This window comes from Andrena cerasifolii, chromosome 16, assembly GCF_050908995.1.
Source record: "Andrena cerasifolii isolate SP2316 chromosome 16, iyAndCera1_principal, whole genome shotgun sequence".
Taxonomy (NCBI): domain Eukaryota; kingdom Metazoa; phylum Arthropoda; class Insecta; order Hymenoptera; family Andrenidae; genus Andrena; species Andrena cerasifolii.
The window spans coordinates 3,915,644-3,939,840 of NC_135133.1; the positions used below are offsets into that span (position 1 = coordinate 3,915,644).

At 42.7% G+C, this 24,197-nt stretch overlaps 3 protein-coding genes and 1 long non-coding RNA gene across 7 annotated transcripts in view; 2 read left to right on the forward strand and 2 right to left on the reverse strand.

The window, feature by feature from the left end:
• Nucleotides 1–9,124, reverse strand: part of LOC143377489 (protein FAM76A) — a 38,937-nt gene extending 29,813 nt beyond the window's left edge. The window contains exons 1-7 of one of the 3 annotated variants that reach the window (XM_076828760.1): nucleotides 8,741–9,123; nucleotides 8,251–8,315; nucleotides 7,954–8,167; nucleotides 7,742–7,878; nucleotides 5,840–6,083; nucleotides 5,510–5,747; nucleotides 4,153–4,794 (exon numbers count right to left, since the gene is read on the reverse strand). In XM_076828760.1, the coding sequence (XP_076684875.1) occupies nucleotides 5,514–5,747; nucleotides 5,840–6,083; nucleotides 7,742–7,878; nucleotides 7,954–8,167; nucleotides 8,251–8,315; nucleotides 8,741–8,836 (990 nt within the window). In that variant the 5' untranslated portion in view covers nucleotides 8,837–9,123 and the 3' untranslated portion in view covers nucleotides 4,153–4,794; nucleotides 5,510–5,513. Of the gene's footprint in view, nucleotides 1–4,152; nucleotides 5,748–5,839; nucleotides 6,084–7,741; nucleotides 7,879–7,953; nucleotides 8,168–8,250; nucleotides 8,316–8,740 lie in introns of those variants that run through there. The other 2 variants (XM_076828761.1, XM_076828759.1) reach the window with 2 other exon arrangements.
• A 3,664-nt stretch (nucleotides 9,125–12,788) lies between these two features.
• LOC143377610 (uncharacterized) lies at nucleotides 12,789–14,101 on the reverse strand. The gene is made up of 2 exons (XR_013087374.1): nucleotides 13,790–14,101; nucleotides 12,789–13,014 (listed from the first exon to the last, which is right to left on the reverse strand). It is a non-coding gene; the product is annotated as an uncharacterized LOC143377610 (long non-coding RNA).
• A 690-nt stretch (nucleotides 14,102–14,791) lies between these two features.
• Nucleotides 14,792–15,934, forward strand: LOC143377803 (uncharacterized). Its single transcript, XM_076829524.1, has 3 exons — nucleotides 14,792–15,260; nucleotides 15,346–15,453; nucleotides 15,540–15,934. The coding sequence occupies exons 1-3, from the start codon at nucleotides 14,920–14,922 to the stop codon at nucleotides 15,781–15,783; spliced, it is 693 nt and encodes a 230-aa protein (XP_076685639.1). The 5' UTR covers nucleotides 14,792–14,919; the 3' UTR covers nucleotides 15,784–15,934.
• Nucleotides 15,935–16,246: 312 nt separating this feature from the next.
• Nucleotides 16,247–23,651, forward strand: Ttv (exostosin glycosyltransferase 1 ttv). 2 transcript variants are annotated; one of them, XM_076829472.1, is made up of 8 exons: nucleotides 16,247–16,629; nucleotides 18,084–19,144; nucleotides 19,219–19,420; nucleotides 19,494–19,613; nucleotides 19,688–19,918; nucleotides 19,991–20,257; nucleotides 20,683–20,933; nucleotides 21,718–23,651. In XM_076829472.1, exons 2-8 carry the CDS (start codon nucleotides 18,261–18,263, stop codon nucleotides 21,896–21,898), a joined length of 2,136 nt encoding a protein of 711 aa, XP_076685587.1. In that variant the 5' UTR covers nucleotides 16,247–16,629; nucleotides 18,084–18,260; the 3' UTR covers nucleotides 21,899–23,651. The 2 variants fall into 2 exon arrangements, with proteins under 2 accessions (XP_076685587.1, XP_076685588.1); XM_076829473.1 differs by lacking the exon at nucleotides 16,247–16,629 and adding an exon at nucleotides 17,196–17,848.
• Nucleotides 23,652–24,197: the final 546 nt, after the last annotated feature.

The window sequence follows — 24,197 nt, forward strand, 5'->3', positions numbered from 1 at the left end:
ATTTTCTACGCGAATCGAGCTAGGGCCACTGAAAGTGAAACCGCGGCGGACATTGTCGGCACCCGCCAGCAGCGAGTTCGCGGACGCGCGAGGAACAACGAGCGGTGAAACGCGACGATCGAACAACAGTAACAACAATAACCAGTGACGACACGACTGCAAACTATACGAGACCTGTACCTGTATATACTAACATTACTATTAATTAATCGATAATTTAAAAGGTAATATATATATATATATATATATAATATAAGGAGCTCTAATTTATGAATACCTTTATACATGTATGTATATGTATATGTACATCGTCGTCGGTTGGCGAGAGAGAAACGGTAGGCTGCGCTCTAACGGATAATCCTTTTAACAGGACGAAACCTTTTCACGGAAGTTAGGTAATTTATTACACGCGTACCACGTAGCAAAAACGTTTAACACATGAAACAAAAAAAAATAAGCTTTCGGTGATCGAGCATCTATATATATCTATATTTATACACGTTCATATACATAACATATACATATATATAAATATATATATATATATATTTTTTAGGCGTCCTTTTGTCGTGGAATTTTCGAAACGGAAAGCATAGTCTCTCGGTCCACGCGAACAAATCTTTTTAATTTCCCCCCAACGAATCAACCATCTGACACACACATACACACACACACACGCACACACAACTCGACTCTAAAGTTCCCCTGTCTTCTTCGTACTATTCTTCTCGTTTCGATCGGGCATGTTCTTTTCCTGTTGTCCACCGACGGCGGTGACGCGACCGATGACTAATAATTTTTTCGCACGATCGGCTGCTCGCCGCAGAAACGTCTTATCTCTTCCCCCCCGAAATTATCGCGCACAATCTCTGGACGTAGCCGCGACCACGTAGCTGGTCGATTTGCCGTCGATGAGGTGGCATCCGGTTCGTCGAGCGACCTCCGAGGGAAGCCGAGAAGTTTCGTAATTCGGTCGCGAAGACTCGGGCGTGATCCTCGATCGGGAACAAGTCGAAAGCGCACACTAACACGGGCACATCGCGGGTAGAGGAAATTCACAGGGACGTATTAACGGGGGGAGGGAGGCGTGGAGGGAAAAATCTAGTCAAAGAAACTAACACGAGTCCCGTGCGGGGTTTTTCTCGTGTATTAATTTAAACAAGATCCGCCCGAGCCTTCCTTCGAACTTGAATTCGACGTTCGATCTAAAAGGTAGCACTTAAAACTTGCGTATCCTCTCTAAGCGATTCGTGAAACCATTTCGCAGTACGTTCTTTTTCTACCGAGGGGACCGTCTGTGAAAGACAAATCTCGCCCCCTTCCCCGCGCCCTCTTTGAATTTACATCGTCCATTGGTTTGAAGAAAATTTCGCCGCTCTTCGTAAAAACACTTCCACTAATTTTAAGTGCCGAATCGTCGACGAAGTGATTGGAGGAAGCGCAGCCTACCATTAGACGCGAGACGATCGAGTCGCGGTGACGACAATGGGCACGTAACGACGCGTCGCAGACTGATATACGCACGGTTATCAATCGTCTAGGAACGGTAGAGTTTTTAAGAGAAGCTACGTGCATCGCGACACGATTCCAAGGAACGAGCGACCCGACGGGACGGAAGGTGACGGCGAGAGAGGCGCAGAGGACGCGTTCGAGGACACCGCAGCGTTCCGAGCTTTCTTTTCTTAAAGCCTTAGTTTTCGGGAACGGAGAGAATCTTCCAGGCGAGTCGAAGCGAGACCGGACCGGGTCCCTCCCGCCCGATATCGCGGACGCATCCCATCGTCTATCCGTTTAGCTTGGAACGTGGCAACTTCTATGGTTCCTGCAACTGTCATGGTGCTCGTCGTAAGATTTCTACTGGAACTGATCGTGTTTAGTTGGTTTCTTCCGTTTCGCTGCCCCCCCCCCCTCTCTTTCGCCTCCCACCCCGCGGCCACTTTCCGAGCCCGTTAATCGGGGAACGGCCGAAGTAGCCGTGAGTTTCAGGCAGCTTTAAGAGAGAGAACAGACGAGAGAGCGTTTCTCCATTTCGCTCGGGAGTGGCGGAGAGAGGGAGCGGGAGGGACGTGCATCGAAGACGGCACGATTCGCAAGGCCTTTACGCTGATTTTTCCGCAAACACGTTGACAGGCAACGTGGACGACTCGGGCACTCTGCCGGATGCCGCGATCGAGCGAGAGGCTACCGCCGCCGCGTGCTTACGCCGGCGATCTTATTCGATGGGAGACGCGCAGGACGCTGATAACTACCGGGTGACCAAGTCGGGACCGATCGCGAGCCGACTCTACCGGCGTTGGCTTCCTGCGACGCGCACCGCGCTGAGAAAACGACACTGGGAACGGAGACCCGCGGGCACCGCAGAGGAACAAATCACCGCGCGCAACACATTCGTTTTCTACCCGCCGATCGAAATAGTATATCGTACGTGTAAGTACGTTGCAATCGTCGAGCTCGACGCTTCCGCGACCGCGCTGATCGAGGCCGTCGGCGCATTTCCACGGGGCGAGTCGAATTAATTAATTATGATTAATTAATTGTCGGTCGTCGATCGTTTATGAACGTTTCTATTCTAATCGCCAAAATGCGCGGCGACCTTTAGCGGGAATCTGGGAGTTCGACGAGACGTTTAAGAAATTTCCAGAAACGGTCGCGAGAGTGTTGACGCCGATGGCCGACGTCGCGTATATTTTTTCATACGCTCCGAGCGCAATCTCGAATCGCGGGCGATGGTTTCCAGTGACGTTTTTATCGATTGTCATTCCGTATGTTGCCTCGATTCTCTACCTTGCCTGCATTAAACGCACTATTATAAATAATGAGATGGGAGAAGAGAGAGAGAGAAAGCGAGAACGAGTGAATGGACGAGCGAAAGAGAGAGAGAGAGAGTTTGAACCTAGCGTGTAAGTTTGAAATTGCGGCGGAAAAGAATAAAAATAACGGAGGCGAAAGACAGTGTAGAGAGAGGGGACGGTAAGACCGAGAAGATCGTGTAAATACGCTGAAAGTAGATGATCGAAGGGATGCAAGCGCGACTAACCGCCTCGACAACAAAAAACAAGCAATATTTAGTTCTTACCATCTCGTAATAATTAAACGATAACTCCAACTGTACTGTACACGCGTGTACAAGCTCGTAAAACGTATTTAAACGACTATAAATTAAATGTTAATTATCCTTACACACTTCGTATTATAGTAAATTGTTACGCATTTATTATCATTACAATTATTGAATAGGTAATGCTCAATTAGCATTTGTTTCTTAAAATAAAGAATAAATATATGGCTGTTGGATATTTATATGCACAATATCACTACCTATCGTTCATGCCTCTCCTTAGACGTTAGATGGAATCGTTTATAGACAAGACAGACCAGACCAGTGGCGGATTTAAGGAAAAAGGCCCAGTTGGCGAAAGTTCTGAGGGGCCCATTTTTTTGCGGCAGAATGAAGAAGTAGTTTACTATAAACCAGCTAAGTGCGGTAGGGTAAACCAACCAGTAATTGACCGCGTACCAGGGAATTACCATTGGGCAAAGAAATGTCAATTATAAATTTAAATATTATTATATATTTATAAATTGAGTGTAGTTGCACTTTTAATATCCTATATTTTTAGTTACGCGTATTAAGCAAACATTAATAAGTACAATTCTTATTAAAAGTATGCGGTCATTTACTGTGCTTCTACACGTTTTGCATTTTATAATATTTTTTTTTAAATTACGATTCTTATCTAAGTAATTCTTTTTATAGAAATTACAAGAAAAATAAATTTAAATGCAATTTTAACAGTTGTTTTGTTCTTATACATAAATACATTCAAGGTGCATAGATTCAAAAATTCGGTCATTCACTGGTTGGTTTACCCTAGTACAGAAAAAAAAATATAGTGTTTGAATGCACAAACTTAATCGTGATTTTTTTGGAGATGGGGCCCTGGGAAGGCGGCAATTGTTCATCAGCCGCCCTGTTAAACCCGCCACTGGACCAGACGGTAATCTCGAAGGGCAGACAATCGTCCCGAGATTAGCACGTTGAACTTTCCGTCTATTAAGCCAGCGTGAAACGACGATCGATCAGAGAGACACGGGTCCTTCTGGCGGGAAGGAAGTCCAAGGATATGTTTCAACTCATAAGGCGAGGGTATATCGTTTTCAACGTTTTATTGTAAATTGATCTACAATCACCATATCCTGGCTCATCGTCGTTTACATCTTCGTCGTTTATAAATAGGAAAAATGTTACAGCAGCACTATTGCTCAATTATCATAGTGTGTGTACGCGTACGTGTGCACATGTCCTCCGCATATAACTCTGTTTATTTCGTCGCAGATAATCAACTTCACGATGGGTAAAGTTCATCAATAAAAATCACCTCGCTCGTCGCGACGAGCGCCTCATTCAGTTACTTATTGTACAATTAACGGTTACGTGAACTCGCGGGTGAAACGAATCGAATTTTGGTCGAATGGGAACTGGCGTCCACGCGGAACGGAACAAAATCGGGGAAGGACGAAGCTACCTAGCTTACCAGTAACGCGCTCTTCTTTCTTTCTTTTTTTTCATTTTCTTTTTTTTTTTTACAATCGCATCGTCATATCCCCCAGGTTTAGAAGAATGCGTATGATTTTCTTTCGTGTACACGTCCAGGATAATATACATTCCTATATTAATTAGAAAAATAATACAGATTTTGCCTTGTTAATGGAAACAATTAACTATACGTTATGCACCGCATGATTTACGCGGGTATGGACATTTTGAGTATGCTGTCACAGCTAACCAAGTCCCTGAAAACAATTTCAAGAAATGTCTTTCATCTCCCAAACAAATTACACGGTTCGCGTGTGTCTTAGGAACGACGCTACTCGAGCCTCGCGCGAGGCTCGGTCACATCGTGCACCGATGATAGCGCGGGGATCCCGTGTCGATAATCTTAATTCAACGATAACGCGCGAAGGAAAAATAGGCGAATGAATGAATCACGAGTTTGCCGCAGCGAACCACGTAAATTCGATGATGCCGAGGACAGGGAAGAGTAAAGCTTTCACCTTCACTATCGCCTGCTCACGCGTGATTCATATCGCAAGATGAGAATGATCTTAGAATGGTTAAGGGCGGAGAGAAAGAAGTATATACTCTGTAAAGTCACTCCGTTCGGATATCTTTGTATGAAAATATAGGAGCGAGGTAGCGAAAATAATACATTCTTATACGCATAATTGGAAACGTTAGATCACAATTAAAAGCACGAGAGAAGAGAATGGAATCCCTGGCATAACGCTCGATTCTCGGTAGAAGCGAAACCATTCAGGAAGCCAAGACTAAGCTAGATCACAAATAAAATACCATTCCAGAACTCTAAGTGTAGACAATTACAACATTCTTTATTATCGTAAGATACGTTGCGTCGGCGAATTAAAATGTAAATGTAGGTGAACGGCTGTCGTTCGAACATAATTGACGTAATTGATGGAGAATTAATGAGGATGTGAATTGTCCTACCTTATCAAGGTACAGGACTGTCTGTTCCGCTTCCGCTGTTGGTCCCGGCCTCCGTTTTCGTGGCAGCCACTCTGTCGCCCCGCTTCGAGCTTTTCGAGAGGGAAGCCACTTCTTTCAACAAACTGGAGATCTTGTGCTGCATGGTGGATATTTTCACCTCGTACTCCTTCTCCGCCGCCTTCATCTTGTTACGCAGCTCCGCTTCCGACGTGAAGTTTTTCGCCTTCAGGTCTGTGATCTGTAAACAGAAACGATCCAACCGTCACTTACTGATACCGCGCTTCGCTAGGAGTTCCTTTCGCACCTGGCTCGCGCGACCGGCACACACACCTGTCTGTCCTTAGCGAGTAGCTGCGAATCTTTTATCGAGATCTGTTTCTGAAGGTGGGCTATTTTCTCTTTGAGTTGCGTGACCGCCACCACGTGATCGGAACTGTTAGGATCGTGTGGGTCGTGTACACCGACCATCCTCGCTGCTTTCACCGGTGTAGGACCGTTCGTTTCTCCACCCTCTGACTGAGGCGGCAGCTTGGTAACATCCACTCTGTGCGGTCTCTTATTGTGACCCTTCAACCTGAGGCAAATTCAAGAGAACAAGCCCGGGCTCAGGTTAGGTGCTTACGCTTTAAAGGTACACTCCGGTCAACACGCTTGAGAAATACGCGATTTTCAGGAATTAAATAAGAAGAAACTGAACGACATAGAGTAAAAATGCTTTATGGACTTTATTACTTCATATTTGAAGAGTAAACAAAAAAAATATTGTTTGAATTTTAACAATTTCTGCCTTGGGGCCCGTCCTTAAATTACGTAAGGGTAACTGTGAGAATTTCTTACCCCCTCCCTCCCCCGGTATAAGAATATCGTAAGACTTTATATTCCAGCCCTTTTCCTTTTGTAATATTTTTGACATTGCATTTATCGAGTTATTAAATTTCTTTTAAAGATGCAGGATTTTATAATGCATTTAACTCGGTTTCGTGTGTGCGATGAGACATCGTTTTTTAAGCTACTCATAAAATTAGGTTAAAAAATATTACGTAAGACCCTACCGGACTCCCTCTCCCCCCTTTGTAAAAAAACGTAAGAAATTCGCGACCCCTTCCCGCCCCAAAAAGCCTTACGTAATTTAAGGACGCTCCCTTGGATATACAGCATTCATTGTACCACTGTAGAAATTAGAGCTCTCGACGGGCGCCACTGTAAAAAGCTTAATTATGGACCGATTTCAAAAACTCTTACGGCATTCTGTTCGTAATTAGACTCGCTATCGCCTCCTCCGCAAAGAGGAATTTTGGATCACCCATTTTTTTTTTATGGACAAATTTATGCGTATAAAAACTGCTTTTTTGCGACACTGTGTTTAAACGTGTGCTAAAAATCGCTGGATTGTTTTTTTTTCAATGAAGACGGATAAAGGCGATAACCATTAATATATATTTTAAGAATATTTTTACTTTTTTTATTTCAGACGATCCTATCACGAGTTCTGATGGCGCCCATCAAGAGGTCTAATTTCTACAGTGGTACAGTGAATGCTGTGTATCTACTGCAAAAATTGATAATATTCAAACAATAATTTTTTTGTTTGCTCTGCAAATGTGCAGTAATAATGTCCAAAAAGCTATTTTACTATTTGCTCTTCAGTTTCTTTGGTAATTATTTAGAAGTTTTCCATCCTCACCGATTTCAATGATTTTTGGATATGTGATCAAGATCAAGATCAAGATTCTGAACAACTGTTTCCTATACATGTTACCGCCGCACGACCTTAGTGCAGGGGACGCGTAAAGCATGATAGCGAACTGTGAGTTTAGAGATTTGAACCAGAAACTTGCGGATGCCCGTCAACATCCCGACTCATATCGGTTAGCTTCCATGCTTTACGCGCCCGCGAGCGGGTGCGCGCTCCCGCACTAATCTAGCCCCAACCAATACTAATACCCGGGACAAGTTGGAAAGTAGAATGCGTTGCGTCGGAATAAGGCAAAAGAAGTTTTTCGCGAATATCTCGGAAACGAAGCCCGAGCGGTTGTAACATGTATAGGAAAAAGTTGTTCAGAATCGTGTCCCTGACAACATATCTACAAGTCATTGAAATCGGTGAGGATGCAAAACTTCTAACTAATTACCTCGAGTTACCTTGGATGACAGAGATACTAGAATTGTGGCGGACGCAGTTAAAACTAAAGCGCAATGTTACCTCGCGACCTTATCAAATTGGATAGTTACTTTTGCTCCTTATGTTTCGCTGCCCGCTGTTGCGCCAGTTTCAGGTGTGCCCTCCTCTCTGCATCCGACTGTTTCGTTTTCGCTAGTGCCCGCTTGTACGACAGCGTGCACAGCCAGCACAACAATTTCCCATCGACCTTTGAATAAAAATATTTAACCATTTTAGCATCGATGGAAGTAAGAGTAAACCTATCGTTCGAAGTAATCGTCACCTTCTTGTCCTCGTCCTGTCTGTCAAAGGCACACTTCTGTTTGCATTGCTCGCAAGTGACTGGCGGTCCGTAACGTTTCTCTGAATTGGTACAACGCTGGCACTTGCTGCCAATAAACGCGGCTATGGTATTGCAATATTCACAGGCTGAGGGTTTACCATAAGATTTCACATTTTGCTCACACTTTTTACATATAGTGCTGGTGTTACCCTTTCTACAAGGTAAAAGGGGAACTTATTTCATGCGACATACAGCGTAAGTTCTATTTTGTATAAAGCGACAATTCTGGGTGCTTACATTGTTTGCTGGAATTCTGACCTACAATATGTACATTTCACCACGGGAAATGCACCTCTGCACTCCTAAATAAGCAACACAATACTGTGAAATTATAGTGGAGAAGCGTGTGTGGAGGTTTACAAGGGATATTTCATTATGATTGGGAAGGGTTTCGTGTCTGAAAGTGAACGGGAATCCCGGAGGTATTTTGTCACACGTCTCTCGGCAAGCACCATGCACGGATTAGTATCGGCGTCCCGAGCGTGAGAAGGTACATGTTCGCGCGTGAATTAACGGGACAGATATCGCGGGCCGCTGATCTTTTAGAGTTTCCCGTGGTTACGGAGCGGCATCGATTGTGGACGGGGCGCGCGTTTGACTTGAGAAGTTCTATTATTAGTTCGCTGTCTCGCAAGCACGAAAAGTGACGCTCCGAGGGGGGGAGATCGGTCGTAGTGCGAAGCGAGATTCGTGCAGGGGGAAAACACGGAAGCCCGAACGGCGATACCTTGCACAATTGCTGCCCCGGGGAAAGTTCCTCGAACGGATGCCTCGAGAAGCATCTGGAGCACGCGAACAGTGCCTGCACATTGTTCGCGCTCATCGTCCTAAGCCGTGCTCTGTTCGGCCTCGGTGCACCGAAAAGCCGTACGTGTCACCGACGGTGAAAAACCGATTCTCGTGATGCAGCGACAGCGAATCGTGCCGTGGGGCTCGTTGCTCCACCGCAGCAACAAAAAATAAACGTAAAATCGGACGCGACGGCGCTCGCGATAACGGCACCTTACATGTTTCAAGACGTTTTCCGCGCACGACGCGATTGTTTTGCGTACATAACCGCGTCACTTCGCTTGCTCGCTGCACCGGTTGTTGATTTCAGACGGCCATCTGTGACTTCTTGCAGGAGGAACGTTTTCACCGCGTAGCTGGCGACCGTGGCCAGATGTCGCCTTTGTTCCGGTTCACGGATCTCCCCATCGAGGCGCGTTGCAGGCCAATCGTTAGTTTTCGAGACGAAAGGATGCAACGGTAATTGGTTGGATTGTTCTCCTCGTCAGCACTCGTAGAATTTGCCCTGTATGACCTGTCATTCCTGGTATGTTACCGACCAATCCCCGTACAATTCTCTGTTAATTAATTGATAAAGATTCGATGGAGGCGGCGCACGTGCGATAGTGCACCCGTCTTGTATTTAAATAGTCTCTCAAGTGCATTTCCAATGTAAATACCACCACAGACGAAGCGTAGGATAGACGGATAGACCTAACATCTTACCATCGACGAAATATAGGATAGACCTATATCACCTTATGGATCTTCGTGTCACCACCCAAACTGTGTTACCGACCCATAATTTGAGGACTGAATTTAGCGGCCTCTGCTCATGAACAGCATCCAACTCAGGAACTACTCTGAAATGTGAAATGCTGGAAGGTGTGTGCGTGCTTGTATACTTGTGACTCGTTTAGAGTGAGAGTTTGATGTGACGAGCCAGGAGGGTGAGCGAGATGCAAGATGATGCTAGTGATCCTCTAGGCAGTGATCGGAACAACGTGTATCGTTGCTGATTGGTACTGACAGAAAGAGAGAGAAATACTGATAGAAAGAGATAGATATGGTTTAGGTTATGTTATTTCCGGTTTTCCTCAAAAATAGCTGCGGTTATACCGATCACTCTCTAGACTCTCTAGAGGATAACTAGATGATGCAAGGTGCGTGCATCAATGTTTCACTGCAACATGTAGCAGGGTGATTCAGCGTCTGGAGGACCCTTAATAATCGTGTACATTTTTTGCGAGAAGTCAAATCCCGGTTTGCAACTTTGTGCGTTCTCGCGAGAAGCCAAATCCCGGTTTACAACTTTGTGCGATTTTTGCGAGAAGTCAAATCCCGATTTGCAACTTTGTGCAGTCTCGTGAGAAGCTAAACAAAGTTGCAAAGGACAACATTTTTTCAACATTGTTGCAAACAAAATCGAGGTGTTCTTTGAAATTGCAGGCTTCGAATTTGGATAGGATAGGAATATGTGAAAGGTATTTCTGAATAATAATACAGTTTTTTAAAGTTTCTCTCAATTTATTCACGTAAAAGGCCTTTACAGTGTTACAATAAAGTATAAGGTATATAAAGTCACTATTTTCTTGTGATTACTATCAAGGTTTCCATCATTCCGTCGAAATATTCCGAAGTTAAAACCTGTAAGAAGAAAAATATTTTTAGTAACTTGACTTGTCTATTATTGAACACAAAGGGAATAATTTTATTGTGCAACATGTTGGTTGAAATTAGTCGTTTTAGATTTTATGTTTCCGGTAAAATTTAATATTAATTCCTACCACTCGTAGCACTGTAATCTTATTTTAGAATCAGTCGGAAACGTTGGGTGCGACACGAGAAGCGGCCAATTCAGCAACTACCTACTCTGAAATCTGTTGAAATGCTGTGCGTGTGTGCGTGCTTGTATATGTGTGACATGTTTAGAGTTTAGAGTGTGCCAATGCGATGTAACAAATCTCACATACTGTAACTAGAGTGATTATTAATCGTGTATATTTCTGCTTTACAGGTAAGGAATTTTCACATAAAAGACGTTAAACCGGCTGCATTTTCGACTGGGTTCATTGATATGAAATTTGCACAAGATACTGCTTCAGCCGAACCCAGACCTAACCCAGACCTTTTTTTTTTTTTTTTACGTGGAGAAATCCCTAACGGATACCCCTAACCCTCACCTAGACCTTTTTTTTTTTTTTTTCGTGGAGAAATCGCTAACGGATACCCCTAACCCTCCCCTAACCCAGACCTAACCCAGTTACACTTGTAACATTTCATTGTATTGCATTTCACTTATTTGAATAAATTGCAGTTAAGTGGTAAAAGAGTTTTTTTATTTAACGAGCACTACTTACTCCTTCCTATTCCAAATCACATATAAAAGATATGCTAAAAAGAACACATAAAAAGATCCTTCCACGCAGAGTGGTTTTAAAAATCTTCGCATTAAAGCACTACTTTAAATATGCCATTCAATACTCTCAAACTCTATCGACTTTCGTTCAACGCTTCTACTTCTCTTCAGAGACATTACTTAGTGCCACCTCTTTCGACATCATGTTCTCCTGTTACAAAGCCCAATTTTGTGCATTCTGAAAATTTTTGCCAGATTTTGGCCCAGGTATCAGGAGAACATGAAGCGAAAAGAGGTATTCTGAATTTCAGCTTCGAAGGCATCCTCGATTCTTTCTCCGAAGACGTTACTTAGTGCCACCTCTTTCGACGGCATGTTCTCCTGTTACAAAGCCCAATTTTGTGCATTCTGAAAATTTTTGCCAGATTTTGGCCCAGGTATCAGGAGAACATGAAGCGAAAAGAGGTATTCTGAATTTCAGCTTCGAAGGCATCCTCGATTCTCTCTCCGAAGACGTTACTTAGTGCCACCTCTTTCGACGGCATGTTTTCCTGTTACAAAGCCCAATTTTGTACATTCTGAAAATTTTTGCCAGATTTTGGCCCAGGTATCAGGAGAACATGAAGCGAAAAGAGGTATTCTGAATTTCAGCTGCGAAGGCATCCTCGATTCTTTCTCCGAAGACGTTACGTAGTGCCACCTCTTTCGGCGGCATGTTCTCCTGTTACAAAGCCCAATTTTGTGCATTCTGAAAATTTTTGCCAGATTTTGGCCCAGGTATCAGGAGAACATGAAGCGAAAAGAGGTATTCTGAATTTCAGCGAAACTTCTGCTTCGAGTAGTTCTGCGTCTTCGATTCTCTCTCCGGAGACATTACTTAGTGCCACCTCTTTCGACATCATGTTCTCCTGTTACAAAGCCCAATTTTGTGCATTCTGAAAATTTTTGCCAGATTTTGGCCCAGGTATCAGGAGAACATGAAGCGAAAAGAGGTATTCTGAATTTCAGCGAAACTTCTGCTTCGAGTAGTTCTGCGTCTTCGATTCTCTCTCCGGAGACATTACTTAGTGCCACCTCTTTCGACATCATGTTCTCCTGTTACAAAGCCCAATTTTGTGCATTCTGAAAATTTTTGCCAGATTTTGGCCCAGGTATCAGGAGAACATGAAGCGAAAAGAGGTATTCTGAATTTCAGCGAAACTTCTGCTTCGAGTAGTTCTGCGTCTTCGATTCTCTCTCCGGAGACATTACTTAGTGCCACCTCTTTCGACATCATGTTCTCCTGTTACAAAGCCCAATTTTGTGCATTCTGAAAATTTTTGCCAGATTTTGGCCCAGGTATCAGGAGAACATGAAGCGAAAAGAGGTATTCTGAATTTCAGCTTCGAAGGCATCCTCGATTCTCTCTCCGAAGACGTTACTTAGTGCCACCTCTTTCGACATCATGTTCTCCTGTTACAAAGCCAAATTTTGTGCGTTCTGAAATTTTTGGCCAGATTTTGGCCCAGGTATCAGGAGAACATGAAGCGGAAAGAGGTATTCTGAATTTCAGTTTCAAAGGCGTCACCTTTAAAGTTGCGAATCGAAGCTGCAAAGGTTTGGAATTTGGATAGGAATATGTAAAAGGTATTTCTAAATAATAATACAGTTCTTTTCAAGTTTTTCCCACTTTATTTGCAGAAAAGGCTTTTACAGTGTTACAATAAATTAATATAAGTATGTAGAAATGAATGCTGATTAATATTGTATTATTATTAAGTATAAAATATATAATTTCACTTCATTTTATGTATAAAATCACTATCAGCTTTCCATCATTTGTCTCACTTAAAGTTCCTCAATCCTGTCTACCGAGAAATGTTCCCAAGGTTAATCTGTAACAAGAAGAAAATATTTTTAGCAATCTGATTTGTCTATTATAGAAAATACAACAAATAGATTTGTCTATTATAGAAAATACAACTAATTTCAGGCAAAACATATAAAGAATATAATTATCTTCCTAATTTAAGACAATTCCCCTTTATTTCATGTAAAATACATCTCAACGCTGTACAATTCTACTAACATATCAGTAAAGTACATAGGAAATGTATAATATATTAGTAACTTGAAAAATATTTTTAGTAACTTGACTTGTCTATTATTGAACATGGGAGAAACGTTACAACAGTTTGTCACGTATGAAAATATATTAGTAAAGGGAATAATGCGCTCCAAAATTCTGCGTCTCTTCGTTAAACAGTCACTGTCTCGAAACATCTGAGCCACTTCTCGCTCTTCGATTTGCCCTCCGGAGACGTTACTGGATGAAAATAGTCTTGGAAAAATGTAACAATAAATAAAAAAAATTTAAAGTGTTCCTATATCTACCGCGAATTACTTTTTTATTCCTGTTACTTTAAAAATAAATATAATATTGAAGTGAGATTATTTCCAGTATTATTCCTTTCATTCATTTTTATATAATATCATTCAGTATAGTATGTCCTCCTCTGTACTTGGTTACAATAGCATGTCCAACTTCCAAGCATTATTGTCGAGTTATTATTATAATTTTGCAGATTCTAACTTATACTACTAATTACATACTTTCAGTGATACCTATATTACAATAATGCAAAAAGTATTTATGTAATTATAAAGTACCATTGAATGTTTGAACCTGTTTTTCTCAAAAACGCTAAAAGTGGACATACAATATGTGTGCACTAATTGTAAGCCATCGATGTACAATAGGAAATTTTTTTTTAAGGTAGGTTAGTCCGTTGTTGTTCTAACTGCCTGAATTACTATGACATAAATACGACAGCGATTTCAAGTGATGTATATGTAACGATAAAAGCGTTAATTTAGTAAATGTATACAATTCCCAGCAGTTCCTATGTCAATGTATGCCTAAAATGAATATAACCTAACCTACAATCGTCTGAAAATGCATACATTGACTCCATCATGCTTTTATCGTGGCTCGTATATCCAGCTATCGCTTCAGTTTTGCTATGAATCCACGTTGGCAGTCCTCCCGAGTAGGCGCCATCTCGTATCTACTACCTCAACTAAGTTTGTCACGTTACTTGCTATGTATTATCGCCAATATGGCGGAACTCTGATTTGGGAATGTAGTCACGAGTTTTCGTTTTTCGTTCTTATATGAGCAGATTTTGGTCTGGGAGAGGTCTCATTCGAAAGAAGAAGATTCAATGCGGAGCGCTCTGCTCACCGTTTGAGTCACAAAACTCTTTTAGTGACCTAAAAATGCTTGGATTCTGCGGGTATATTTTGTCGACTTTTGCTTTACTTTGGACACTGATATTATTACATATCAACACAATCTCGTTGAACCATGAGCAGAGCCCTCCGCATTGAACCTTCCTCTTTCGAATGAGACCTCGCCCAGCCCCAAATCTGCTCATATAAGGACGAAAAACGAAAAATCCCGAACCCATGTTTCGGGCCAGATTGTGTCGGTATACAGCGCGCTGCATTACCCGTGTCTACCCCCTTAACCTTTATTCGATTCAAATTTGCGTTTTCCATACTTAGTTTCAATTCTAACCGCTAGTAGGATTGCAATCGAGTTCCACACTCAATCGATAACGTTGCATGCGACACGAAAATGGTAACAAATATTTATATTCTGTGTGTTGTCTATAGTATACCTCATCTCTGATATAACCTATAAAACCAGCGTCAACGTGGTCGTCGTAATGTAAACATGTTTCTTATGTCGGAAGATTGACTGTTTTTACTGGAAATTTAATTAACAATTCGGGACAATGCGTCTCGCAAAGAAATTGAAACGAGGGCGGCTGGAAAAGGAAAGAGCTCTGTACGTTCGTTTGCCGCATGTGATTCGAAACCAAGAGGACGTAGCGAAATTGTTTACTGGCGACTTTAAAGTTAAGCTTCTTCGGCAATCCAGCAGACACTGCTTCGTGGTATTCCCCGATGTCGAGGAGAAAATGCGAAACTTGAATGCCGCAAAGAAGACCGTGATAAATGGGAAACGCGTAGTAGTGTCGTCAGCGATTACGAAGCGTAAAAATGAGCCGCGTAAGATAATGAGGAAGAAAATCGTGGTGCCTAAAGTAAAACAAGATGTAAAAGTCACGAGGACGTAAGTATTTCTTTGTTATTGTGATTAGTAACCTTAATACTATTAATACTATTAATACCATATTAAAACTGCTATTTCCCAACAGAATGTTTGTGTCGAACATCAAATGTGGAACAAAACTGGCCGAACTTAAGGCAGCTATTCCAGGTTGCGTGTCTGTTAAAATGTTGAAACCATATTCACAAAATTTCAAGTATGTAGTTACTTCCTAAGGCATTGTTACTTACAACTTTCCAAATGAGACTGTAATACATGGATCTTTTTAAACTGCACTTTCAGGAGCGCGATAATTAAGATGGAAAGTGCCCAGCTAGCAGCAGAGTATTTGAAACAAATAAAAGAATCGCCTATTGTTGGAGGACACACATTGAGGATGAATCCTGATACCAGAACTAGGCACAGAAATCCAAAGTCCAGTGCTACTCTGAAAATTTATGACGGTGGAACAGAAAGTGCAGAAGAGCCCAGTAAAGAAAGACAGAACGAAACTTTAGATTACATTTTACTGGAAAACAAGTCATGAATTTCAATATTTACTAAATATATAATATTCATATTTTTATAGTTACAAATTAATTTATAAGAGAGACTATTACAAAGAATGTATTGTATAAAGACACTGTAATCTTCTGTTACCTATATAATTGCGAATAAAGTACTCGTTTTTTTACAAAGTGCAAATGATTTTCATTGAGCCCAACTCCCTGGTGAATAGAACGGCCTTATTTTCTAACCACACATACTTCGCGATTCAGAAAGAAGCGTAAAGGTTAACGGCGAGGTGAGACAAGAAAGCCATACATATTAATCGCGGTCATTAAATACAAAGAAAAGGCGCTCGCTGTACGCTACTACAAATAATCGCGTCGTTAAATATATATACAGGCCGTTTCCGAGAAAATTACGCAACATCTGCCGAGGAGCGAGTACAAGTTCCACATTGAAAAATGTGTATCCATACAAAATGTGGGCTATTTGATACATATACTTAGAAGAATTATAGAAAGATCAACGATCAAGGTGAAATCTTCTTTCCTGTACAGTGGAAGGATACTATACGCGATGCAGGCAGAGTCTGTCAAATCACTCGATCGCGTAATGTGACGCGAGGAACGTTATCGTATAATAAGGTGTATCAAAGAGTAGAAGTATCCAGTTTCACGAATCAAGCAGAAGTGTCGTCTATTTCCTGTTCTCCTACCAGGAACCCTCACATTTATATAAAGCTTAAGAAAAGTACATCAGAAATAAAACTCGCAATCAACATTTCCATCTCGATTTCTTCGTAAATTTATAAGTGGTTATAAACATTGCCTTGCAAGATCATCTTCCTTCTTCGAGGCGCCGGTGGAGCATAGTATAACGTCAGGTGAGTCTCTCATTGTTAAAAGATACTTTTATTTCATTTGAAATTACACCACTGTACGAAGAATCTAAATCAAGTCCCCACGTAATATAACAGCAGTTGCTTTACACGATGATACGTAGGCTTCACGGTAAGTTGCGCGGCTGCTTTATAGAATATTGATTTGCAATAAAAAGGAATACCCGCTTTTAATAAATTTAATCAGAGCGGGTGAAACGGCTCGGGAACTTTATCGGTCAACCGCTAGGTAGCGGAAAATAACCCCGATCGGGTAGTTTTGTTTAGAATCGTAAGAATGTCGTTGATGGTACCTACCACAGACGAGGCGTTGAATAGACTTTACATCGAATGTAAATTTTTGCGACACAGATTGGGGGGTCCAAAGCCTCTTACCATTTCCGTGTCGCACGCAACGTTATCGATTCAGATTGGAATTCGATCGGAATCCTACTGACGGTTAGAATTCAAACTAAATATGGTGTAAATTGATTTTGTACCTACACACGGAAATGCTGTTGACTTACACGCGGTCGAGTGCATAGCAGCCTACATCTCGTGTGTATTGCTTCTTCACACGCAGGATACGCGCGCGCACAGTGAACCATCTCTTGAGAGCTCGGCATGAAGTAACCAATAAGCGATTTGCCAGTCTAATCGTTCCAACGTCATTGCATAACTCGCGTTGCTTTTTAAACCAATTATTTAATGCGCTGCGTGCAATGATTTTGCACTTGGAGGCGTTTACCGATCGATGTCACGCGCGTGTGGTGACGCCGACCGAAAATGCGTATGGGCGTGATAACGCCGGCGAGTTCTGCGTATTCGATGCACACCAGAACTAACCTAAGAAAGAGAAGGCTTCTCGCTGCGCGATCGTAACGAGAAACATAGATTCCCGTGAATGAGTATGAGCGGTAAACTCCGTTCCCGTTACATCGAGCCGCGACTTCGACGCGCTCGAGACGTTGTCGCCCGTTTTCTGGGACGTCCGTGATAACTCGCGTATAGGTTAGCCCTCTGTCTCTGGGCAGCGTCCATCGACCGTTTACAATCTGTCATTTAGACCCGACACTTTGTAAATCGTAATGTAACGTTATAAATAGAAGCACAGAGCCGACGTTCCGATGGATGTAACGCACGTCTTTTGCCATGTATTTTATAATAACCAGACCTCACGATACGTTCCTGTTGATAGGCAATATCGAATCCCACGGATCCGAAGGTAACTCTACACGAGCCTTCCATTTATCTAACATTTTATCAATATTTACTCTATAAATAGCCCGCGTAAATATTTTTTAACGAATAGTGGTGATATCGTCTGACGCATAGAATCGGCGCGCGATAATAGAAGCGTAGAAAGTTGGTCCATAAATCCGTCGATCCTAAGCAAATAGATCGTGCTCGCGTAAAAAACGGGGATTCGTATGAATGCTCAGCGTTCCTTTCTGTTTCAGCAATCTCTAGGAATGAGAGCGATTCCACTTTGGTGTAACACTTGACTTGTACATCTACAAAATTCAAGAGAGAAGAGATCCAGTGCAATGCATTTGTCGCTAAATGCCTGTGTTCCGTGCACGAGGGATAATGTTTAGGATAAATGTATATTTGTGTATAACCTGACTGCATTGAAAATGCAAGCCAAGAAGCGTTATTTATTATTATTCGTAACATGCGCGTTTCTTGGTTACTGTTACTTCGGCGGTTACCGGTTAAAAAGTGAAAAGTGGGCGGGCAGATCTCAGTTGCCTTACGAGCGATTGCCTTCATATTTAAGTTTAAACGAAGAATTCTACGACAAGGATTTAAGGACGTCGAACGGAAACTCGCTTACGTCCCACCGTACCAGCCGGTGCCGTATGGAGACGTGCTTTGACTTTACCAAATGCAAGCAAGGTTTCACAGTGTATGTGTATCCAGTCGAGGATGTGATAAGCCCATTATACCAAAAAATATTAAATGTTATTACGGAATCAAGATATTATACGCCGGACCCAGCTCGAGCCTGTATATTTGTATTAGCTCTTGATACGTTAGATAGAGATCCGTTGTCCACAGAATTTGTGCATAATCTTCCCGCCAAACTGATGCGCTTACCATATTGGAACAACGGAAGGAATCATTTAATATTTAATCTGTACTCCGGAACGTGGCCCGATTATGCGGAGGAGGCGCTGGCCTTCGATTTGGGATACGCCATACTCGCGAAAGCTAGCATGTCTATCTTCAGGCACAGGCCAGACTTCGATGTGTCTATACCGTTGTTCGGAAAGCAACACCCGGAGCGTGGCGGCGAGCCAGGCCAAGCTTTAGAAAATAATTTTCCGAATAATAAAAAATACGTCGCAGCTTTCAAGGGTAAAAGATACGTCCATGGGATAGGTTCCGAGACCAGAAATGCTCTTTACCATTTACACAACGGGAAAGACTTGGTGTTCGTCACGACTTGCCGGCACGGCAAAGCGTGGAAGGAGATGCAGGACGAGCACTGCCAGCAAGATAATCAGGAATACGATACGTGGGTAGAATGGATTTGAAGAGGAATTGTTTGACACAGATGGCGGACTTTAATATTTGATTTTATGATTGCAGATACGATTACGAAATTCTATTGATGAACGCTACTTTTTGTCTCGTACCACGGGGAAGAAGACTCGGTAGTTTTCGTTTTTTAGAAGCTTTAAGAGCTGGGTGCATTCCAGTTGTACTAAGTAACGGCTGGGCGCTTCCATTTCACGAGCGCATCGATTGGACACAAGCCGTTATATTTTCTGACGAGAGACTGCTACTTCAAGTAATTGAAATGGAATCACTGCTTGTTGGTTAAAAGTGTAACAGCGAAGCGTAACGAGATTCTATCCTTTCAGATTCCAGATATAGTGCGGTCTGTGTCCAATGTACAGATCCTTAAATTACGGCAGCAGACCCAATTCCTCTGGGAGCGATACTTCTCATCGATAGAAAAGATCGTGTTTACAGTATTCGAGGTAATTACGCGAGAGCGAGGGAACGTCCACGAGCCCGCGACGCCGTTCGCCTAAATTCGTAATCCCTCTTTCAGAATATACGCGAACGTTTACCTTGGGAAGGTAGCAGAGAGAAACTCGTTTGGAATACTAGTCCTGGAGCGTTAGCGATATTGCCGCAGTTTGCTGATAGTCAGCAAGAACTTCCGTTTTCAAAGAGTAACCCGGGTAACACCTTCACTGCCATCATCTACTCGCAGTTGGGATCTACTGCCGTTCTTTACCGTCTGCTGAAAAGCCTCGCGAAAAGCAAATACCTAGATAAGGTGAGTGGCGACCGTGCCTTTGCTTCTCCTTTCCATCGCGAGCTAATAACAAACTCTTGCGTTATCTTGCAGATTATTCTAATGTGGAATTCGGATGTTCCGTTACCAAGGAAGCCACGTTGGCAAGGGATCAAAGCGCAAATACACGTCGTTACGGTCGACGGTATATCCCAACGTTTCTATCCTCATCCGTTAATCAAAACTAGTGCCATATTATCGCTGGATGAAGACGCCACACTCAATATGGACGAAATCGATTTCGCCTTTACTGTCTGGCGTTTGTTCCCCGATCGAATAATCGGATACCCAGCTAGATCGCACTACTGGGACGACTCTAAGGTAAGGGGCCGTCCTTAAATTACGTAAGGGTAATTTTGGCGATTTCTTACCCCCTCCCTCCCCCCAGAATAAGAATTCGTATGATTTGATATTGCAACCCTCTTCTTACGTAATATTTTTTACATTTAATTTGTTCAGTTATTCAAAGTCTTTTAAAGGTTTCTATAATTCATTTAACTCGGTTTCGGGAAATTTAAATTAAATCTACTTTTCTGGTACATTAATGATAGAATTTGTATTTATTGAAAACTAGATTAAAAAATATTTAAGACGCTACCTGACTCCCCCCTCCCCCTTGTGAGAAAAGAAATTCGCGACCCCCTTCCAAAAGCCTTACGTAATTTTAAGGACGACCCCTAGTTGGATGGGCAAATGTTATTCAAGCGCTGGCAAAATTCTTTACGATTCCGCTTTGTCGTTTGCAGCGTTCATGGGGGTACACAAGCAAATGGACAAATGATTATAGTATAATTCTAACTGGTGCCGCTTTTTATCACCGTTACTACAATACTTTATATACCGAATTACTCAGCTCGACGCTTCACAAGACTGTCGAGCAGTCGCAAAATTGCGAGGACATACTCATGAATTTTTTAGTGAGCCACGTTACTCGAAGACCACCCATCAAAGTAACGCAACGGAAATTGTATAAAGATACTACGGTGGCTGGAATCAGGTGTGTATCACGTACCCTCCGTTCTTGTAATGACTCCGTTTAAACCGCTACTCACGAGGGAACATCCCGAACCCGGAAATTACAAAAAAGTGACCCCTGAAAATCCGGTTACTTTCCGATTTTGTGTTATAACTCGTGAACAGTAAAATAATTTGTTTACCAAACGATAGATCTAATTAAAAGAAGTAACTTTTGTCTTGAACTTTTTCCCTATTTCTTATAGTCCGCGAGTTATAACACAAAATTGGAAAATAGCTGAATTTTCACGGATTAATTTTACCCCCTTCGAGTGAATTTGGGCAGCAAACAAAAATTGTGTTGTGATCAGGAGGAAATCCCCTACATATTCTCAAAGTTACAGAATTTTTTGAACTTCCGGGTTCGGGATCTTCCCTTGTCAGTTGCATATCCTTCAATTGACTTTCCCCACCAAGCTCCGGCTCTCCCTCCTTGGTCCAGTGATCCTCTGTATCCTCGACCTCGTCCTACATCTTCTACGTTCACTTTGATACACAACATTACCCGACACTCAAACCTCACGCGTTTATTTTCCACTTTTACGAACGAAAATTCATCAGACGCAAAACCGTTTGAAGCTAACGGAAGAACTACATACAATCGCTCCGAGATCTTTCGATAATCGCAATATAGATTTCGATAATCGAGATGTTGTTGACGCGTTAGTACCGCGGACGTCCGCCAGGATTCCAAATTAACCTAATTAACCGCGTGGTGTGTTTTGCTGTTTAACGTTTTATGAATATGAGTTGGTGTTAATTTTCAGATCCCCTTGGAACGATCCAGACCACTTTATACAACGGCAGACGTGTATGAACACGTTCGTAGCTGTTTTCGGGTACATGCCGCTGTTGCGATCCAATATGAGGCTCGACCCGGTCCTGTTCAAAGACTCTGTAAGCAACCTGCGCAAGAAGTATAGGCAAATTGAACTAGTTAGTAATTAGGATTATATACAAGGTATTATATTTTATCAGTTACGCAATTATCTACCCTCGAAACGAGCATCCTATATAGCCTCGAACGTTTCGAACGATAGTGGCGCGAATCGCTGTTACGGTTACGCGCATGCGCGCGGCCACGCGGGAATTCTGAGGCTATTTCAAGCGTGTAGGGAACACTTACGCCGTTGTAAGTCACTGTACACCACCGTGTTACCGGTGGTCGTCTGGCAGCGAATTAATGAAGGTCTTTCATTCTCGATGAGATGCCAATACTCTGCGCTTTTGTGTAATCGCGAATGAATTTTGTACAAAAAAAAAAACAAAAACTAATAGGATATCTTACGACACTGTTCGAATTCAAGTCGGGCCACGGCAGGCAAACCGTCGGGCAACCGCCATATTCAATTGATGTACATACGAGTCGTTTCATAGTTATTAATAAAACGAAGGGGGAAAGAATGAAAGGAGTAAGAGGAAAGGGGAAATCATTTGACGAATTCTTCGACTTTCGAACCGGTCTTTCAAGCGGCGCGAGATGTATCCTAATCATAGTCAATCGATCGCTCGAAACCGAATTCGCGAGGCGCTTATTTTCAAGAACGCAGTTCTGGACCTCTGCCCGAGTGAATCGAAGTGCGCGCAGCTCGCGGTCCTGCGTTGTCCGAGAGCTTTCGCGACTCCTCTCTGTATTTCGTTATGCCGAGCGTTGTTTGATTAGAAAAGTTTCTCGCGGCGAATGCTTCCTTCGTTTGTCAAACGTGCGCAACGTTAGTTTCGCCGTGCGCCTCGGTGCGCAGATTATATTCGTAAGTTGTAACCGAGTAACATAGAAGGTATTCCAAGGTTTCACGTGTCGCTGTGCGCAAGAACGTTCGCGCGTTACGCATTTCCGTTGGCGCGCACGTTTCGTCTGTTCCGTTTGCGTTCTAACGAGCTCCCGCGAGACCCTTAACGGGAAGTAAGAAATTACTTGCGACAATATACCGCAAGTACGTCTAGTCGTTTACGTTCATTTACATCGGTACGCTCGAGGGAGAGATAAATGTTTCGCGATAGGTGAACCCGGCGCCGCGTTTGCGTTTCCGCGGCACCGGCCAGCCGGAGAATCATGTACATACATCCATGTACATATATGCGCACAGTATATATGTGACACGTTCGTAATTATCATGTGATATATTCGTAATCGTCGGAGGCAGGATTTTGTAATTTCCAATGGCATTCTTTCCGTTGCGAGAACGTTAGTCGCGAGACACGTGCTCTTTGTCGTATCAGTGATTTCGATAGTCGAAGGGTCAGCAGGAACGAAGGATCGATCCCTCGAACGAACCCTTCCCCTCTGGTCGTGGAACGTTCTTGGTACCTATATGAAATTAGAATACTTTGGTATTAGCACCCTTTGTATAATTAAGGGACGTCTTCGAGAATCCCCGTGCATCTTTTTTCCTGCAAACTCTTCAGCCCCCACCCCTCTTCAGTTTCCTTACGTACGGGACTGTGCAAGGTGATCGCTTCTGCTCCGAACAAATGGTACACACGTCGCTCGTCACGGTACCAAACATTACTCTTAATTCTATCAGATGGGTATTTTATCATTAACGTAGACGGTTGACCTTCGCTTAGCGGATCGATGGTTTACATTAATTCCAAGCTGATTGTCGATGTATGTAATTCTTATTGCGTCAGGATAATGTGTATTTGAACAAATATCGATGATTTTATATGGCCGAGAAAATAAAGTTTTTATACAAACCTACCACCACCGTCTCTTTAAATGCAACACCCACCGTTCTACCTCTGTCGTCGCTCTTACACTCCAATCGAAGTCGGTATTAACCCTTAACTGGTATCCTGGGGTCAGTCGTGACCCCAAGCACGCAAGGTTCGCTGCGAAATATTTGGTTGCCTAAGTTTGTAAACTGAATTACTAATTAATTTGATCACAACAGTTTAACTTTCTACGTATCTATTATTTTATACATTACCTACGAACAAAATAGGTATTCATAGAGATTTATCTAATGTCCACTTTACAAATTTCCGTGTCCTTTTTTATTTGGGGTCTGTCGCGACCCCAAGATAACAGTTACGTTTGAAAAAACAGTATACCAGTTAAGGGTTAATCCTGTGAACCACTGTCCCTTCCCACGGAGCACAGTGCCCAACTGGAAATTCCTCAGCGTGGAGGAGAGGCAGGAATAAACTGCCCAGCTTTTACTGTCGCTCGCTCGCGGCCCGTCAGAATTAACCCCCTGGCTGGTTCGCTGCCGGAGCAGAGGGAAGATCGGCGTTAATACTTCTC

What these genes read in the sequence shown, in the direction of transcription:
- LOC143377803 (XM_076829524.1), top strand. Translation starts at nt 14,920, where the DNA reads ATGCGTCTCGCAAAGAAATTGAAACGAGGGCGGCTGGAAAAGGAAAGA. An exon ending in GATGTAAAAGTCACGAGGAC is followed by an intron (nt 15,261 to 15,345) that starts GTAAGTATTTCT and finishes ATTTCCCAACAG; the next exon opens with AATGTTTGTGTCGAACATCA. An exon ending in CCATATTCACAAAATTTCAA is followed by an intron (nt 15,454 to 15,539) that starts GTATGTAGTTAC and finishes CTGCACTTTCAG; the next exon opens with GAGCGCGATAATTAAGATGG.
- Ttv (XM_076829472.1), top strand. Translation starts at nt 18,261, where the DNA reads ATGCAAGCCAAGAAGCGTTATTTATTATTATTCGTAACATGCGCGTTT. An exon ending in TCGTGTTTACAGTATTCGAG is followed by an intron (nt 19,614 to 19,687) that starts GTAATTACGCGA and finishes TCCCTCTTTCAG; the next exon opens with AATATACGCGAACGTTTACC. An exon ending in ACTACTGGGACGACTCTAAG is followed by an intron (nt 20,258 to 20,682) that starts GTAAGGGGCCGT and finishes TGTCGTTTGCAG; the next exon opens with CGTTCATGGGGGTACACAAG.